This window comes from Jaculus jaculus, chromosome 4, assembly GCF_020740685.1.
Source record: "Jaculus jaculus isolate mJacJac1 chromosome 4, mJacJac1.mat.Y.cur, whole genome shotgun sequence".
NCBI classification, from domain to species: Eukaryota; Metazoa; Chordata; class Mammalia; order Rodentia; family Dipodidae; genus Jaculus; species Jaculus jaculus.
In genome coordinates, this window is record NC_059105.1 from 60,326,422 (window position 1) to 60,345,015 (window position 18,594).

General features: G+C 37.1%; 1 protein-coding gene across 5 annotated transcripts in view; it reads left to right on the forward strand.

Annotated features, from left to right (window-relative positions):
* Ttn (titin) overlaps positions 1–18,594 on the forward strand; it is a 282,613-nt gene that overhangs the window by 150,758 nt on the left and 113,261 nt on the right. For 3 of the 5 annotated variants that reach the window (XM_045148519.1, XM_045148522.1, XM_045148520.1), the window contains 10 exons: positions 11,838–11,918; positions 12,786–12,860; positions 13,473–13,562; positions 13,974–14,036; positions 14,283–14,372; positions 15,871–15,918; positions 16,400–16,801; positions 16,962–17,240; positions 17,968–18,243; positions 18,365–18,504. In XM_045148519.1, the coding sequence (XP_045004454.1) occupies positions 11,838–11,918; positions 12,786–12,860; positions 13,473–13,562; positions 13,974–14,036; positions 14,283–14,372; positions 15,871–15,918; positions 16,400–16,801; positions 16,962–17,240; positions 17,968–18,243; positions 18,365–18,504 (1,544 nt within the window). Of the gene's footprint in view, positions 1–1,068; positions 1,153–1,453; positions 1,538–1,811; positions 1,896–2,022; positions 2,110–2,236; positions 2,321–2,444; positions 2,526–2,656; positions 2,735–3,094; positions 3,179–3,636; positions 3,727–3,985; positions 4,064–7,963; positions 8,078–9,401; positions 9,471–11,837; positions 11,919–12,785; positions 12,861–13,472; positions 13,563–13,973; positions 14,037–14,282; positions 14,373–15,870; positions 15,919–16,399; positions 16,802–16,961; positions 17,241–17,967; positions 18,244–18,364; positions 18,505–18,594 lie in introns of all 5 variants that reach the window. The other 2 variants (XM_045148517.1, XM_045148518.1) reach the window with 1 other exon arrangement.

Sequence of the window (18,594 nt, forward strand, 5' to 3'; positions counted from 1 at the left end):
ACAGGTACTTGTCACCCCGACCATGTTCTTCAGAAAAAGTAAAATCAACAAATACAGGCCATTATTCTTCATTAACCTAAGTATTAAAAAATACTAATATCTTTCAAGTGCCTGAAGTTCCTCAAGAAATTGTCCCTGAGAAGAGAAAACCAGCTGCGCTTCCTAAAAAGCCAGAAGTCCCGCCTGCCACAGGTACTTGTCACCCAGACCGTATTCTTCAGAAAAAGTAAAATCAACAAATACAGGCCATTATTCTTCATTAACCTAAGTATTAAAAAATACTAATATCTTTCAAGTGCCTGAAGTTGCTCAAGAAATGGTTCCTGAGAAGAGAAAACCAGCTGCGCTTCCTAAAAAGGCAGAAGCCCCGCCTCCCACAGGTACTTGTCACCCAGACCGTATTCTTCAGAAAAAGTAAAATCAACAAATACAGGCCATTATTCTTCATTAACCTAAGTATTAAAAAATACTAATATCTTTCAAGTGCCTGAAGTTGCTCAAGAGATGGTTCCTGAGAAGAGAAAACCAGCTGCGCTTCCTAAAAAGGCAGAAGCCCCGCCTCCCACAGGTACTTGTCACCCAGACCGTATTTTACTAGAAAAATAACTCTTTCATACTGGGAAAGTTTTAGTTCTTTGCTTCTCCCTAACTTACATGCAAATCTACTAATATCTTCCAAGTGCCTGAAGCTGCAGAAGTTATCCCAGAAAAGACAGTTCCCATGGCCCCGCCCCAAACACCAGAAGCCCCACCATTAGCAGGTAAATATTGACCCCTTCATTAGTCTTCAGCAAAAAAAAGGGCCTTCTGCTCTTAGAGACATTGTAGTCCACTTACCTCACTGACCTAATGAAAAACTACTCATATCTTTTTAAGTGCCAGAAATCTCCCCAGAAATTGTCCCTGAAAAGAAAACAGTGGTGCCTCCTAAAAAATCAGAACTGCCACCTGTCACAGGTACTTAACATTGACATGAGGCTTCCTAAAGCCCAAGTCTTCCACTCTTGAAAGTATTTTGGCCTCCCAGTCTTTATGAGACCTAAGGGTAATTTCACTCATCTCTTTAAGTGCCCGAGGCTCCCAAAGAGGTTGTCCCTGAAAAGAAATTGCCCGTGGTGCCTCCTAAAAAGCCAGAAGTCCCACCTGTCACAGGTACTTGTCACTGACCCTGGGTTTCACAAGACCTAACTCTTGTCCTAGAACAGTGTCTATCTTAGTTGCTCTCATATATCCTAAATGCCATTTTACACTAATCTCTTTGAAGTGCCTGAGGTGCCCAAAGAAGTTCCTGAAAAGAAAGTGTCTTTGGTGCCTCCTAAAAAACCAGAAGTCCCACCTGTGAAAGGTATTTATTCCTAACTTTGGGCCTCTTAAGACCTTGCTCTTTTGCCCTCGAAAATACTAATAATAACCTTCCTAAACCCTAAATGTAATTTCACTAATCTCTTTGAAGTACCAGAGGCTCCCAAAGAAATTGTCCCTGAGAAGAAAGTGTCTGTGGCTCCACCTAAAAAGCCAGAAGCTCCGCCCGTTAAAGGTACTTGTAACTGACTGTAGGCCTCACAAGGTTTAAGTCTTCTCTCGAGAAATTTGTCCTTGCAGCTGTCATAAGTCTTAAGGATAATCCACTAATCTCTTTTAAGTGCCTGAAGCTCCGAAAGCCGTCCCTGAGAAGAAAGTGTCTGCGGCACCTCCTAAAAAGCCAGAAGCGCCTCCTGTTAAAGGTAGTCACCACAATATCACTGTGCTTGGTACCGTCCGTCCATTTGTCTTTACTCTGTCTCATCATGACAATACTAATATCTTTAAAGTGCCCGAGGTGCCAAAGGCAGCTATCCCAGAAAAGAAGGTGCCTCAAACTGTTCCCCTCAAACCGGAAAGTCCTCCCCCCGAAGGTAATAAACTTTTGAAATTTGTATCTTGAAAAAAGATAAAATGTGTCTGTGCTATGAAAATCTTCTTGCAAATTATGTTACATGTGTTAGTGAATTCTATCACTGAAAAGTCCTGATGTCTTTAAAGTATACGAGGAAGCCGAGGAGGAGATTGTCCCAGAAGAGCCGCCAGAGGAGGTGGTGGAAGAGACAGTGCCTGCCCCACCTCCAAAAGGTACTTACTTGGCAAGCTGCTAGGGCCCTCTGCCCATCTTTCCCCCCGGGGCCTCTCCATGCTGGGCTGGATATCTTTCTCATACAAATCTTCACTGCTTCTAAACCATGGACTCTAATATCTTTAGTGACGGTGCCACCTAAGAAGCCCATTCCTGAAAAGAAAGCACCTCCTGCCATTGCCAAGAAAGCAGAACCACCACCAGTGAAAGGTATTTTCACTGCTACTGCCTTCCTTCTGGCAGACACAACTTTAAAATACTATATTTCACCACAGTACTTAATGATTGCCTTGTCAATGAAACAGAGCTTATGAATTACTAATATCTTTTAAAGTGCCTGAGGTGCCCAAGGAAGTTCCTGAAAAGAAAGTGCCTGTCGTGGTTCCCAAAAAGCCAGAAGCCCCACCAGCTAAAGGTACATGTAGTGTCCCCTATTGGAAGGAGGTGGCAATGGTCTCCAACTCTTAGACACTGTTTTATTCTGTGAAAATGTGATGATGCTCACTGGCAATTGTTGATAATGTTGAAATACTAATATCTTTAAAGTTCCTGAAGTTCCGAAAGAAGTTGTTCCAGAAAAGAAAGTATCTGTTCCCAAAAAGCCAGAAGTCCCACCAGCTAAAGGTACATGTCACTAATGAGAGTCTATAGAAAAGTATACTATCTTGTCCCCAAAGTCACCTATTTTCAAAGTCTTTGTTTCCTGATCTTATCATATTCCCAACAACAAAACAGCAATTCTGGGGCTTCAGAATTTCTAAAAACCAGTGCATTTATGTCTAAATATTACAAGAGTTTACTACCACTGTTTTGCAGTGAGGCCTTTTGGAGGCCTCATTTCCACCACCCAGGTGATGATCCAAGGATAAATCACTAACTTTTTGAATCTTGTCCTGGATCTGTCCCTGAGGTATTTGAGCATGTGACAAAAATGTCTTGTGCTTCTTAACCACCCAGAAGTAAGACTAACTAATATCTTTAAAGTGCCAGAAGCACCCAAGAAAGCTGTGATAGAAGAGAAACCAGCTGTTCCTGCTCCCCAGAAGGCAGAGTCTCCTCCCCCAGAAGGTATAGATGAAGCCATAACTAATCTTACCACCTCTGACTCTTTATTAGTTTTAGGCTTTATTTCTTTTCTTTCCTAATTCCTTGTCTCCTGGTCATTTTATGTTTGTTGTCTTCATTATTGTAAATTAGCTTTGATCTCAAATGTACCTTCAGGTACCAGTCAGCAATTTCTACGTCATGAGCTTTGTTAGGACAGAGTGGGTTTCATTAAACAAAGCTTCTCTAATACACACATAAATAATATAACAAAGCTGAGTGTAAATTAAACAAAAGCACTTCCAAGCATTCAAACCAACACATGATTAGGTCAGAACAAATATGGTAGATTTCACCACAATAAAAATTAGAGAAGACATTAACTAAAACCAGGGAAGAAATCAAGATCATTTATTGCTTGGGTGCTTCACACATTCTAGATTGTTGTCTCACATGCTGAAATAACATTAATATCTTTAAAGTCTATGAAGAACCCGAGGAAATCCCTGCTGCAGAGGAAGAGCCAGTCCCTGTTGCAGAAGAGGAGGAACCAGAAGCTCCACCTCCCCCAGGTACAGGCAGATCCACGACACAGGAAAACATCATTTGATTTTCATGTGTATTACGTATCTTCATGCAAAATATAAGCTCTCCATGTCCTTGCTTGAAATTTGCCCACTGACATGAACAAACATTACTTCTACCCATAAAACTTTCATCTTCAGGAACATAACATACACCCCACAGATATATATGTGGGCCTTTGAAAACTTCATCACTAAATGTTTCTTTGTAATAATCTGACTCTAAAAGAAATTCCTATTCTTCAAGTGCCTGAAGAGCCCAAGAAGATTGTCCCAGAGAAGAAAGTTCCTGTCATCAAAAAACCAGAAGCTCCACCTCCTAAAGGTACTTATGTTGAAGTACAGACATGTTTATGACTTCTTGGTGTGTTGTCTAAAATTCACATTGTGTCCTTATTGTGTGTTATACCAAAGTGTGTGTTTGTGGTCTGCTCTTTGTATTTTATGGTATTGAACAGACTTGTAAAATTAAAAATGTTATATCTTACAATTTTATATTATTAAATGCTACTAATATCTTTATAAAGTACCTGAGATGCCAAAGAAAGTTGTCCCAGTGAAGAAGGTCCCTACTAAGAAGCCAGAACCACCAGAAGCCAAAGGTATTCTCATCATCACTGGCATCATAATTTTTCAGAGCTTATATATTAAAGTGGAACCCAATCAGCTGTCCTCTTTATTATGGCAACTGAGGGAAAAAGATATATACTGATTTGTTTCCACTAATTTTACCGCTGCCCCATTAATTACAGATTTCTTACTAACATCTTAAAATGTTTAAAATCCTCTTTTTAAAACAAAAACTAATATCTTCAAAGTGCCGGAAGTACCCAAGCTTGTTCCCGTAAAGAAAGAACCTGTGCCTGTTACCAAGAAACCAGACATTCTGCCAGAAAAAGGTACCTACCAAGAAGAAATATGATTTTCTCACCACTGAGCATTTTAATAACGCTTTTTAGAGCAAGGAAACACTAAATATGATATTATACTGAACCCCATTCCATAGAGAATGGGAAAAATTAATAAGGGCAAAGATTAAAATGAAACAGAACAAGGGGGAAAGATAAGAATGAGAGTCTAGTGTGGGGACATATTAAATGCTTATAGGTAGTAGGAAGGGGCATCTCTCATTCCCACATTCATTTAAATGTTACCATTAACAGGACACTGAGAAAGCCCACGACCTGATCTTGTCTTCAAGCAACTTAAATGTAGTGAAAGAATAGAAAGATATGACCACTCTAGTACAAATAGAAGGTGATAACAGTTCAAACTGAGTACAAAGGGCTACAGAAATGCAAAGGAAGCAAAAGTTCATTTTATGCAGAGATATCATGGGAAACCATAAGGAGAAATAGGTTTTTTTGTTTTTTTTTTATATTTTTGTTCATTTTTATTTGAGAGTGACAGAGAGAGTGTGAAAGAGGTACATTGAGAGACAGACACAGAGAGAATGGGTGCGCCAGGGCCTCCAGCCACTGCAAATGAACTCCAGACGCATACGCTCCCTTGTGCATCTGGCTAATGTGGGTCCTGGGGAGCCAAGCCTCGAACCAGGGTCCTTAGGCTTCACAGGCAAGCGCTTAACCGCTAAGCCATCTCTCCAGCCCGAGAAATAGTTTTAAGTTTTCATGGTTTTTCATATATATATGTTGGGGAAAATGGTATCCTAGGCAGAAAGGTGAAATATTAAAAGTCACAGAGACAACGGGATCTAGGAAGTTCAAGGACTGTCAGATAACCTCACTGTCAACAGTGTAGATTTGTTAACTAGCAAGAAATAATGCCAGATGTAAAGATAAGGATCATGCTTTAAAGTTCTTTGAATGCCAGTATAAGGCTTGTCTTTGCTATGTAGGCAAGAGCAATAGAAAGCATCAGAGGTTTTGAAGTAAGGGCACACAATGATACCCTTACTGTATCTATAGAAAGATCTTGGCAGCAGCTTCAACTACTGAAAGTCAGTGTTAATAGAAAGAGGAACTGATTAACTGATTAAGATTTGTATAAAACCAGTGATGTAAGAAATGGAAAAGGGGAGTAGATTTAAAAGAGATGGGGATTGAGATGACACCTAACTATCACCAATGCAATAGGGAAATTGCGGACAAGATAATTGTAATGATTCAAGTTAAATGGCCAAGAGAAAGGTTCATTGTTAATATAAGAAAAGATAGTTCCCAACACTCGGGAGGCAGAGGTAGGAGAATTGCTGTGAGTTCAAGGCCACCCTGAGACTACATAGTTAATTCCAGGTCAGCCTGAGCCAGAGTGAGGCCCTACCTCTAAAAACCAAAAAAAAAAAAAGAAAGAAAGAAAGAAAGAAAGAAAGAAAGAAAGAAAGAAAGAAAGAAAGAAAAGATAGTAAATATATTCTTCATTTTTCAGTATGGAAGTTGGGAGTGTGCCAAGAGATGCTCTAAAAGAACTGATATTACAGGAGTGATTAATTACTCTAAAATATAAAGTGATTATTTTTCAAGTATGAAAATTAGTTCAGTAGGGAACACCTCCACATAAAAATGAACAAATGAAGAAGGCTGGAAGTATTTATTTATAGAGCTATAGCACAGAAAGGGTGTTAAAACTCAGAAGCCATTTTCCCCATGAAGTTTTCTAAGATGCAGCTCTTTCCCTTGTATTCTTTGCTTGTTCTTTGAAAAATCTTGCACATCATCTAAGCTCTTAATGATAAGCAAAATTAATATCGTTAAAGTGCCTGAAGTGCCCAAGAAAATCTTCCCAGAAAAGAAAGTGAGTGTTCCCAAGCCTGAAGAGCCAGAAGTCCCACCTGTCCAAGGTACATGCTGCTCTTTAAATCTTGAGATGACACCATCTTCCTCACTCTGCTTAGTTATACAGGGGTCTTCATATTTTTCTATTTTCTGTCTTGTGAATTGATGTTATTGGTATCTTGAGTTCATCTAAATAATGTGTTACTGAGTGTAAGTTGTTAGGACGCAATTTAGCAGTTGCATTATCTATTTGGACTACAGCCTAATGTGTGATACTATCTTTTTTTTAAGTTGAAGAAACTATCGAGGAAATAGTGTATGAAGAAAAAGTATCCATAACCATTGGTAGAAAAGAGGCCCCCCCTGTTGAAGGTATTCACATACACAAATTTTTAATCATCTTAAAAGCTTGTTAGACATACAAAAGCACACATAGGGTGACATTCCTGCTTGAAATTATTTACAAAAGCATTTCAGCATGTTTAATTGCTTTTTTCCCAATAACTATACTTTTGAATTGGAAATTTTATTTTATTTATTCTTGATGGTTTTTAATAATTTTGAAAAACTTAGTTTACTGAAAGAAAGTTTGGATACTTGCCTAGAATCTTCAAGTAATTGCCCAGGCGCTGATCTTAAGTCATCTTATTTGCCATCAATATATATGGAATAAAACAGTTGTTAAAATAAAGTTCTGGTGTATGGAAATGAAGACCTTGAGGTTAGAGATGTAGCTCAGTGGTAACAGTGTTTGCCTAGCATGCCCAAAACCCTGAGTTTGGTCCTCAGCTCCACAATTAAGGAAATGGAGATCTTCCTTTTTTCTATGTGTGGCTTGGCATGAACTGTTTATTTTTGTTCTGAGACTGCATTCTTTGCATCTATGTGAAATTTGTAAGTCTGCATGAAGAACTTTGATACACTCTTATATCCTTTGTCAATATTCATCAAAGAACGTGAAATTGAAAAGTTTATGGCACCAAAAGAGCCAGAACCTGAACCTGAACCTGAGGCAGAACCTGAACCCGAACCTGAGCCTCAGGCTGAAGAAATACCAGTACAAGGTATTCAGTTACCTGGACTTACATCTTCATCATTCATAGTCTTCATCTTGAACTGTGTATGGTTTGTTCCTGCTGTTCTGTGTGGTTCATGGGTCTCTTTGCCTCTGTGTGTAAGAAATCCTCTGCTTTAAATGTGAATCTTGTTCTGTGTTTTCCATGTATTTGTACTCTTTGTATCATGTAAATGTGGCTAATATGTTTTTTGTTGTACTCATCAGTGGCTGGACTATGTATCTCATCACCTCTCTACAGTGTGGATGTTTTGTGCTGTATTGGACACCAATTCATGTTTTATGTTGGGTACTGACAATACATATCAAAATGGGAAATGTTTGACTTCATACATATTTGAAATTCTACCAAATATACTGTATGTCCAATTACTAACATAAACATATACTAACATTTCTGAAATACTCTTTCAAGAACCTGAACCTGAAAAGAAGGTTATTGAGAAACCAAAACTCAAACCAAGACCCCCAGCTCCTGCTCCTTCTCCACCTAAGGAAGACGTGAAGGAGAAAATATTCCAACTTAAAGGTATAAAATGCCACTTTCAAAGCCTTATTAACCTACTTTGAACTTCCATTCAGCTTATTGAAACTGTGCCTTCAAGAAATGCTTTGCTTCTGCAGTGTGTCCTTTCAGATATGGTTGCACTGTGAGATGTATTTCTCTGCTTGGAAATACTTCTCCTGGCCCAGATGCCCTGTGCTGCCTTACAAAGCCCTGCTTGCTAACCTGAATGTCAGACATTTCAATGTCAGCAGCAACCTTGGCACCTGGATGCAGGGGCTACCTTTTGTTTGCAAGTGGGGAGCAAGATAGCTTATTTCAAAGCCTGATTGCAATATATATCTTGGTCTCCTGCATGTGGAATGTCAGAATCTTTGCAAGATATTTTTAACACTGCAGCAATAAATTTATGTAAAAGCCAAGTCTTTGTTCTTAAAGAATTACATGGTTTTTTAAATATATATATATATTTTACACATATTACTTGTAGTGTTCTGTAGCTGGCAAATGCCCAAGTAACATGAAAAATGACCATGTGAACAACTTGTCATTGTCCTTCCCCTACCTCATATTTTCAACTTAATAGAAACACAGCTGTGTTCCATGTGGTTCATGGGGTACTAAAAGTGGTCTTGAATATGTTTGATATGCAGTATTTCTTCCCATGATTAAACTTCCTTCATTCTCTCTGTGTTTTCTATTTCCTTTGGATGGGATGGAAGCAGTGTTACTTAATTTCTTGAATCTCATAAACATGTTATTGGGTATTATAGTTGATATTACAAATATGTATAAAGCAAAATAGGCTAAAAATCTTAGTAAGTTATTTTCAAAATTGTTCTCTTATTTATAATGAAATTTCTCAACCCAAATGATTCAAATATAATCTTAGATAAGGATGTTTCTTAGACTTACTTCCATATGTAAAAAGCCAAAATCTTCTAGAATAACATACTACTTCTAGTAATTACTACTCTTGTCTCCCAGAAACCTTCTGGGTTTTAGGTCATGGGTAGAAAAATCAAACCCTTCTTAAATGTCACCTATCTATTGTCTGATACTTTATGAGGACACATTTCTTTGATATAAAATGTCTTTTACCTGTTAAAAATAAAAATTGTATTCTTTTTTCATCCAGTCTTAATTTGCAGTCCAACCTTGGGAAACTGCAATGGGTTTTCCTGGTTTCAATGTTTCTTGATGTGCTCCTTGCTGGCTGTTCTGGCTGTTACCAATGCTTTCTGATTATAAGCACAGCTTGGTTTTGACTCTTAGAGTAAAAGAAATTAGTTAATTGCTTCAAATTAAATATACAAATAATAAAAGTACGCTTTAAAATTCTTTAAAGCTGTTTCAAGGAAGAAAGTTCCAGAAAAACCCGAAGTTCCGGAAAAAGTGGAGCTTACACCACTGAAAGGTATTTCACAGCTGGACAATGCGCTCACATGTATTAACTCCTCATGTGACCCCTTAATCTTGCCATTGTCACAGAATGTCATCCCCACCACCTCTCTCTCTTCTTTTTCTTATGTTTTTTGTTTGTTTGTGTATATATATATATACATATATATTTTCCAAGGTAGGGTCTCAATCTACCCTGGGCTGACCTAGAATTCACTATGTAGTGTCAGGGTGGCCTTGAACTCACAGCAATCAGCCTACCTCTGCTTCCCAAGTGCTGGGATTAAAGGCATGTGCCACCACGCCCGGCCTCTCTCTTCTTTAATGGTCAGAGAATTTGAATCTTCTCATTCATTTCTTGTACTTCTGTCACTATTATGGTGCTCATGCGTGTTGGTTGCTTGTTGTGTCTCCCATCAATTTCATACATTACATGGATAGACATCATTACTCTTTGTCTCATTCCCATATGTCTACCTGCATGTTTAAGCTAAAAATATCAACCTGTACTAGTAGTTAGATGAAAATGATATCAGAACTTGTAAGTGAAAATACTGAATAGGAGTGTAAGCTTTGGGGTTTTGCCTAGGCAGTAGTGGTAAGCACTGCAGATCATATCATGCCTTCATGCTATACTAGTAAGTAATTTATAGGGATTCATGATGGTTCACCTGTTACTTTCTTCTCATTGACACAAAATACTATTTTAGGTGTATAGATCTCACACTTAAAGGAACAAGTACTACTGCAAGTCATTTTCCAAATGTTATTTCTTCGTCCTTTTCCCAACTAAAATTAGAACATAAAGAAAAATAAATAAATCACAAAAAAACTAGAAAATATTTATTCAAAATACACTTACTTTCCTAGCAAGTTTAGTGGGTAGCAGTGTTCTGTTTCAAAAATCTTAACACCTCTAGTTATAGAAACTAAATATGTTCTAGATCACCCTAAATTCCTGACTCATCAAGTGGAGATTATAAAATAACTTTGTGCCAGACTTGGTGGCACACGCCTTTAATCTTAGCACTCGGGAGGCAGAGGTAGGAGGAACACCATGTGTTCAAGACCACCCTGAGACTACATAGTTAATTCCAGGTCAGACTGGGCCAGAGTACCTCAAAAAACCAAAAATAAAAAATAAAAAGTAAATAATTTTGTCACAAATATTAATGAGCAAATAGTAATATTAAAATAGCCTATAGTAATATGTGATTATTTTAAAAACAGTAGCCACCATAGTGTGTTCTGAATCTGAGTCTCAAGCATAAATAAGATCTTAATAGTAAAATAATAATATTTTTAAATCCATAAATATAATTTCATCATGTCTATTTTATAAGGAATGGAAATCTATATTTTGCCATTTCATCTTATACTAATTGCATTGGTTCAATCAATGAAAATAGTTATAAATTGAGAATATTTTTAATCCAAAAATAGTATTGAAAGTCAGAACAATTTATCATGATTATAATGTTCAACTCAAATTTTACTTAAATATTTGATGTTATGAAACAATAATTTGAAATGAAATATGTATTTGACTTTTATATGTTCCAACTTTTGAAAACTTAAACCAGCTTCTCTTTATCACATTAATAACAATGAGCTGCAAATGTCTTGTTTAAGTACCAAATGGGAAATCTCATAGAAATATCAAAGAAATTCATATTTTATGTGATTGAACAGATGCGTTACATGATACAAATAAGTAAGTTTTAAATTAATTTTAAATTGATATCATTAGGGAGGTAAAATAGTTCAGTTATTAGTTTTGTTTGATTTTTATTTTCCTATTTTAAAAATTTTTATTTATTTATTCATGAGACAGACAGAGGGAAGAAGAGAGGGGGGTAGGGAGGAAATGGGTGTGCCAGGGCCTCTTGCTACTAAAAACAAACTCCAGATGCTTGTGCCACCTTGTGTGCCTGGCTTATATGGGTCCTGGGGAATCAAACCTGGCTCCTTAGGTTTTGCAGTCACTAAGGCACTAAGTCATCTCTCCAGCCCCTAATTTCCAATTTAAATCTATGTGGGAGATACAAATATAGACCTGAGCAAAAAAATTGACAAATTGGAGCAAAGAGGCTGTCAAGAATCCTTTTAATTCGATAACAGACTCATAAAGTTAAAATAGAGCAATACATCTTACACTCATCAAAATAAATATATTTGCAGTCATTGTAATTGAATTTTATAAAATTGTATAGGTGTTTGCAAGGGAAGAACTTAGGCTGTATTATTTGCTTTTGAATTTATATATGACAGAAATTGTTGCTTGATACACTATAGTTTAGTTAATTTAGGAAGAGACATTCTCATGTTGAAATTCCATTTTTATATGAATTCACTTCAAAATTTGAAATCATATTCTTTTAAGCACCTTCAGCTGAAAAGAAAGTTCGCAAATTACTTCCTGAACCTAAGCCTCAGCCAAAGGAAGAAGTTGTTCTGAAAAGTGGTACAGTATTCTTCTACTGTCGTGTCAGTTTTAAATATCTTGAAAAGTTGACTTGAATGTTCACAAAATATTTGTCTGTTGGTTTTCTTTAAGCTAGATTTTGTACAAAATTTGAAAGTAGTTCCATTAGCAATTAAAGATACTATCATTTCTGAGTCTTAAAAAAGAAGACAGAAATTTGTGAGCATTCAAAGTAGCTTGAAAGTTAAAAGGTTAACAGATGTAACTAAATAATATTCTAACAACAATGACCATGAGTGTCATTTTTCATAACCAAATTATATAGCAAAATACACTAAGCTTATTAAATACACAAAACTTTTTAAGCCTTTTCAATTTTAGTCTAACACAGGTTCACTACAACTATTAACATTTTTAAAAACCTGAAAATCTCTTTCCTACTAAATATTAAAGAATTAGAAACAAGATAATCAAATGAAGAATCAAACTCTAACATTGTATTCAAATAAACTACTTATTTCTAGGCTACATTTCTTTAACTATCTATACTTAATAAAACTTTCTACTTTCAATTTAAGTACTCCTTAATAAATGTTAATGTTGAATTATTTAAATTAGTTGCTATTTGAATATTCATTTTTATTTGATCCATTTCTGCCATAAGATTATCTCTGGATATAGTGTCTGTAGAGAGATAACACAGCTCTCAGTAAGATATGAATAAGCCTGACCAATGTTGACTTGGAGAGGGAACAAGGAATAGATGCATCTTTTGTATAAGTGCTGATTTCCACTGCATGTTTTTCATTTTCCTTGCTTTGTTCATTACTCATGTTCACTATTCATCAAGCTTATCATCCTCATTCATTTGTCTTGGTTTACATATAAACCTTTTTGTCTTTTAAGTTCTGAGAAAGAGACCCGAAGAAGAAGAGCCTAAAGTAGAACCTAAAAAAGTAGAGAAAGTTAAAAAACCAGAAGGTAGGAATCACAGTGACAATTTGTAAAATTATTTTTAGAAAGACGATCATTTAACAAAAGGTTTATCTTGTAAGCATAAATGTAGTCAAACATCTTCATATTTCATCTTTTCATAATGTGTGTTTCCCATTGTCTGCTTTGTTTAAATATATATCAGTAATTTCCAAACCCATGCATATATTTGCCATACTTTCTTATTATTACTACTTTACCACATAAGTTCTTCTAGTGGAAATGAATAGAATAATTTAGTTACCCACAAAATAAATTCATGGGCAAGTGTCAGCAAATGTTTCATAAAATCTGTAAACTTCTTAAGTGGGTTGACTTTTATCATCTGCCTATTATCAAAGAGTATAATGATTAAGACTATTGTAGAACTGATTCAGAAAGGGTGGCTATGTGGAATGGAGAGCAGGTTGACTGAGTAAAAGAAAGAAAAATAAATTGAAGGATACTAAGGGAAAATAGAAGTCAGCAGATAAAATATAAAGGTTTTAGAAAAGCTAATAGCAGAATTTATGAAAATAACTTTTTAATTTTAGATTTCAGATAACTGGATTTCTAAGTGTTCAAATATTAATACTCAAAAATCATCTTATTTTCCTAAAGTACCAGAACCACCTCCAAAAGCTGTGGAAGAGGTCAAAGCACCTCCAGAGCCCACACCAAGGGAAAAGAAAATCCCTGAACCCACAAAAGGTATGAACCTTCTGCACATCCATAGTTGTCTCTAGGAATACCTGCATTTCACATTAGATTGTCATTATACTGGCTTCTCGACTGAGCACATGAACTTCATCTGGCCAACACATGTACTTTTATTTTCTCTGGCATTTTATTTCTGTGACATTTGCTAATAATCACTTACTTGTTCAATAAATGACCAGAGAAAAAAGTGTTAACAAGTAATGCACTGAGTCACCAAAGCCAATGAAATCGCCTTACTAAATTTCTGAATATAATTTTAGAGCAAGCACTTGACTGGAGAACTACATTTGTATAAATTCTAATGTCTTCCATTTATGTTCAGTCTACACAATTCTAGCTTTGACTTTATGAAAAGCTCTCAAGGTACTGTAATAACCTCCTCATTTCTGTGGATCATTTCAGTGCCTGAAATTAAGCCAGCAATACCTCTCCCTGGACCTGAACCAAAGCCAAAGCCTGAGCCAGGTGAGCAAACTTAGCCTACAGGTACACAGCATACTCCGTGCTCTGCAGTCATGTGTAGTGAATATGAAAAACTACAAGTCGATGTGTGTCAAGTCACGTCTAAACACTTAAGTGATTAATATAGTGCTCTATGTAAAATCAGTTCTTCAAAGACTGCACCCTTACATCAGAAAAGGCAAATGAGCCCAGATATGGCTTTAGGAAGTGACAAATTGTTGCACTAAAACAGCCATCATCTCTCCACAGAAGTGAAAACAGTGAAGGCACCTCCTGTAGAGCCAGCGCCAACCCCCATCGCAGCCCCGGTGACAGTGCCTGTGGTTGGAAAGAAAGCAGGTATGATCCAGTAACTGTCTTTTTGCTAGTTTGTTTGTTTGGGTGGCTTAATAAATGCCTTCATGCTGGATTGAGAGTCAAACCCCATTACCTTGAAACACAGGCATCACTTAATCTCTAGGGGTTAGAAGAAACACTTTCCTCTTCATCTGGTACACTGTATCCACCTACTCTCTCACACAGTTGGTGCATAGTGGGTTTTAATTGCATTGTACATACCTGCCATACGTTATTGCTTTCATATGCTTTGGGGATTGGGTAAAATATATGTATTTAATGCTGATAAAACAGCACAAGGAGACAAATTCTGTAAGGACACACACACACACAGGAATACTATGGAACAAATTGTACCTTTGTATCCTATAGGAATCATTTCTCATTGTTTTGAAAACCTGAATACTGAGCTGTGAAAGTGTTTAGAATGGATTAACAACACTGTGAATGTACTTAATGCACTTGATTGTATAATTAAAAATGGCCAAAATGGTCATTTATGTAAGGTATATTTTACCACAGAAGAAAGCATCCATGAGGATTTCTATCAGCAACAATTTTCTTAAATGTACTAACTTAATGATAAAATGTACTAACTTAATGATAAAAACTATGGGACTTATTTATTGCTGAGATGATATTTTCAAAACCAAAGCTTATTAAAGTGTTAATATGACTCATTACCCAATTCATCCATTACAAGTTATTCAGTCTTTTTAAAATTGTTGTGTAAAATTATCCCAAAACATCTGGGTTTTGATTGTGTTTAATGGCATGAACAATATACTAAGATTTTTTTAATTAAACTACAGTTTCACTTTCAATATTTATTCTACATTTTACCACTCCTATTTCTGAGCTGAGTATTATTCTTACTTTCATTATATAATTTCAGTATGGTACTGTTAGTTCAGAAAAGGGCTAAATTCCTTAGTCTTCGAATTTGCAATTCTGCTCAATTCAGGTACAAAAAAAGGAAGACTTTTGGTAATTTTTAGCCCATTTCCCTTTTTCCTGTACTGATTCCTTATTGAAAAACAAAACAAAGAAGCTGATTTTCACATAAACAACACATACAAAATCATGAAAATTAATTAAAGCAAACAACACCCCTTTTCACAGGTTGATAGTAAGTCTTATAGACATGGAAAGCAAATATACTTGCAAAAAGCTTTTCATTTGGTTTTTGTTTTTGATGCTCAGGATTGAGCCCAGGGCCCCTTGCATGTCAGCAGGCATTCCTCCTCTGAGCTACAGTATCCCTGACCCCCAAAAGATTTTTTTATTCTAAATTTGTTGGCAATTTGGACTGATCACATCAATCTCAGAATATGCCTTCCTAGAAAATACCAAAGCATTCTCCATAGATATCAAGCAAACACAAACAATTTCTCTTTATGCTAGCATTTATAGAAAAGAACAAGATTCATCCCACGTAGTCGACTAGTAAGCATGAAATGAGTCTGAAAACCGTAAATGCCATGTCTTCTTTGTATTTCAGAAGCCAAACCAAAGGATGAAGCTGCGAAGCCAAAAGGTCCCATCAAAGGTCGGGTTCTTTTCCCTCCCACCTATCACTCAGTGAATTCCCAAGCTTTACATTCATGAGGAAACATTTTCAAAATGTGTAACAATCTTTCCTGTTTCTAATAGATTCTACTGAAACTAGTATGTCTTCTGATACTTCAAATAATCCACTTCTAATATTATCCAAGTAGATGGGAATATAACCTAGACTGTAGCATAATAAAGCTTCACTTTCTTAGATGTATTTACACATCACAGATAAGACAATAAACATTTACCAGTGTATTTCATATTCAGGATTAGAACTTTAAAAAATTTAAGTGACCTTATTATTCATGGATATTTTATGGTATCTCATTTCCTATCCAACCTTGCCTGACCTTTAGGTTACTGTTCTTGTCTTTGAATTGCTTTATGGATGTTTTATCCAGAAGGCAACCAACCCCATGCTTGGTGACTCCTGTGGAGATGCCAAACTAACTTTTTGTTTTACTTTGAAATAGGTGTAGCCAAAAAGACACCTTCACCCATAGAAGCTGAAAGGAAGAAGCTGAGACCAGGAAGTGGTGGGGAGAAGCCTCCTGATGAGGCCCCCTTCACCTACCAGCTGAAAGCTGTGCCACTGAAGTTCGTGAAAGAAATCAAAGACATCGTTCTGACAGAAGCAGAGTCTGTGGGCTCTTCAGCCATCTTTGAATGTCTGGTCTCCCCATCCACTGCCATCACAACCTGGATGAAGGATGGCAGCAACATCCGTGAGAGCCCGAAGCACAGGTTCATCGCAGACGGCAAAGACAGAAAGCTGCACATCATCGATGTCCAACTTTCTGATGCTGGCGAATACACCTGTGTTCTGCGCTTGGGAAATAAAGAAAAGACCTCCACAGCTAAACTGATCGTAGAAGGTGAGTCCTTGCCGGTCTTCTGAATGTGACTTATATTAAACTTAACCTCAGAGGCATTTTTTTTTTCTTTTTTGTGGCTTTCAACAAAACCTCTGGCATCTAAATTTTATCTCTTTCAAATTTTTGATTATTCTGAACTACATGCTTGCATTCTCCACAGAACTTCCTGTGCGTTTTGTAAAAACGCTGGAGGAGGAAGTCACAGTGGTCAAAGGACAGCCACTGTACCTGAGCTGTGAGTTAAACAAAGAGCGTGACGTGGTCTGGAGGAAGGATGGGAAGATTGTGGTGGAGAAACCTGGGCGAGTCGTGCCTGGCGTCATTGGCTTGATGCGGGCCCTGACCATCAACGATGCGGATGACACTGATGCCGGGACGTACACAGTTACCGTGGAGAACGCCAACAACCTGGAGTGCTCATCCTGTGTAAAAGTAGTAGGTGAGGACTTGGGAAGCCAAGGCAGGAGGATTGCTTCAAAACCTGAGTTTGAGATCAGTCTGGGCAAAAAAGTGAGATCCCAGCTCAAAAAACAAACAAAGGCACACACACACACACACACACACACACACACACACACACACACACACACAATGGTAGGCCAGTACTTTGCTAGCAACTTTTGTTCTGCTTATTATTACATTAACAAAATGGAAGCGGTCTGGAGAGATGGTTCAGCACTTAGAAGCACTTGTTAACAAAGCCTGAAGGCGAATGCAAGATGCACAAAGTGGCATGTGCATCTGGAGTTTGTTTGCAGTGGCAGGAGGCCCTGGTGTGCCCATTCTTCCCCTTCTCATTCTTCTCTCTCTGCTTGTAAAATATATATTTTAAAAAAATAGAACATGCCAGGCGTGGTGGCACACACCTTTAATCCCAGCACATGGGAGGCAGAGGTAGGAGTATCAGCATGAGTTCAAGGCCACCCTGAGAATACAAAGTAAATTCCAGGTCAGCCTGAGGTAGAGTGAGACCCTATCCTGGAAAAAAATAAAAAATAAAAACCAAAACAAAAAAGGAGGAACTTTGTTTCCCATAACATAGCAGACAGTTAGCACCTTACCTGAGAGGGGGGATATTAATACATCACATACTGGTTTGTGAATTCTTTGATTTCTGATGTTTACTAAGAGGTGTATTTATTCTTTGTCATTTTATTCTTAAACAGAAATCATTAGAGAGTGGCTGGTGAAACCTATTCGAGATCAGCATGTGAAACCCAAGGGGACAGCTGTTTTCACTTGTGACATAGCAAAGGACACACCAAACATCAAGTGGTTCAAAGGATATGATGAGATCCCCTTGGAACCAAATGAGAAGACTGAGATACTGAAAGATGGAAAGCACCTCATTCTCAAGGTTAAGAATGCGATGCCAGAAGATATTGATGAATACGCAGTGGAAATTGAAGGGAAAAGATACCCCGCGAAGCTGACACTTGGAGGTATAAAAACTTACCTGTTACTTTGGATGTACACTAGGCAAAATAGCACACCAAAAATGTGAAAGCAAAACATTGCTAGATTGTCTAAAGCATCATGTTACCTGCTCTCTGACCAATGCAGAACGTGAAGTTGAACTGCTTAAGCCAATAGAAGATGTCACCATCTACGAGAAAGAAAGTGCCAGCTTTGATGCAGAAATCTCTGAGGAAGATATACCTGGAGAGTGGAAGCTGAAGGGAGAACTTCTCAGGCCCTCACCTGTGAGTAATTTTCCCACCTTAACTTGTTTGTCATGTCCAATCGCTACATTTTGTGTGCAAATTTAATATTCAGTTCCATTTCATAATGAA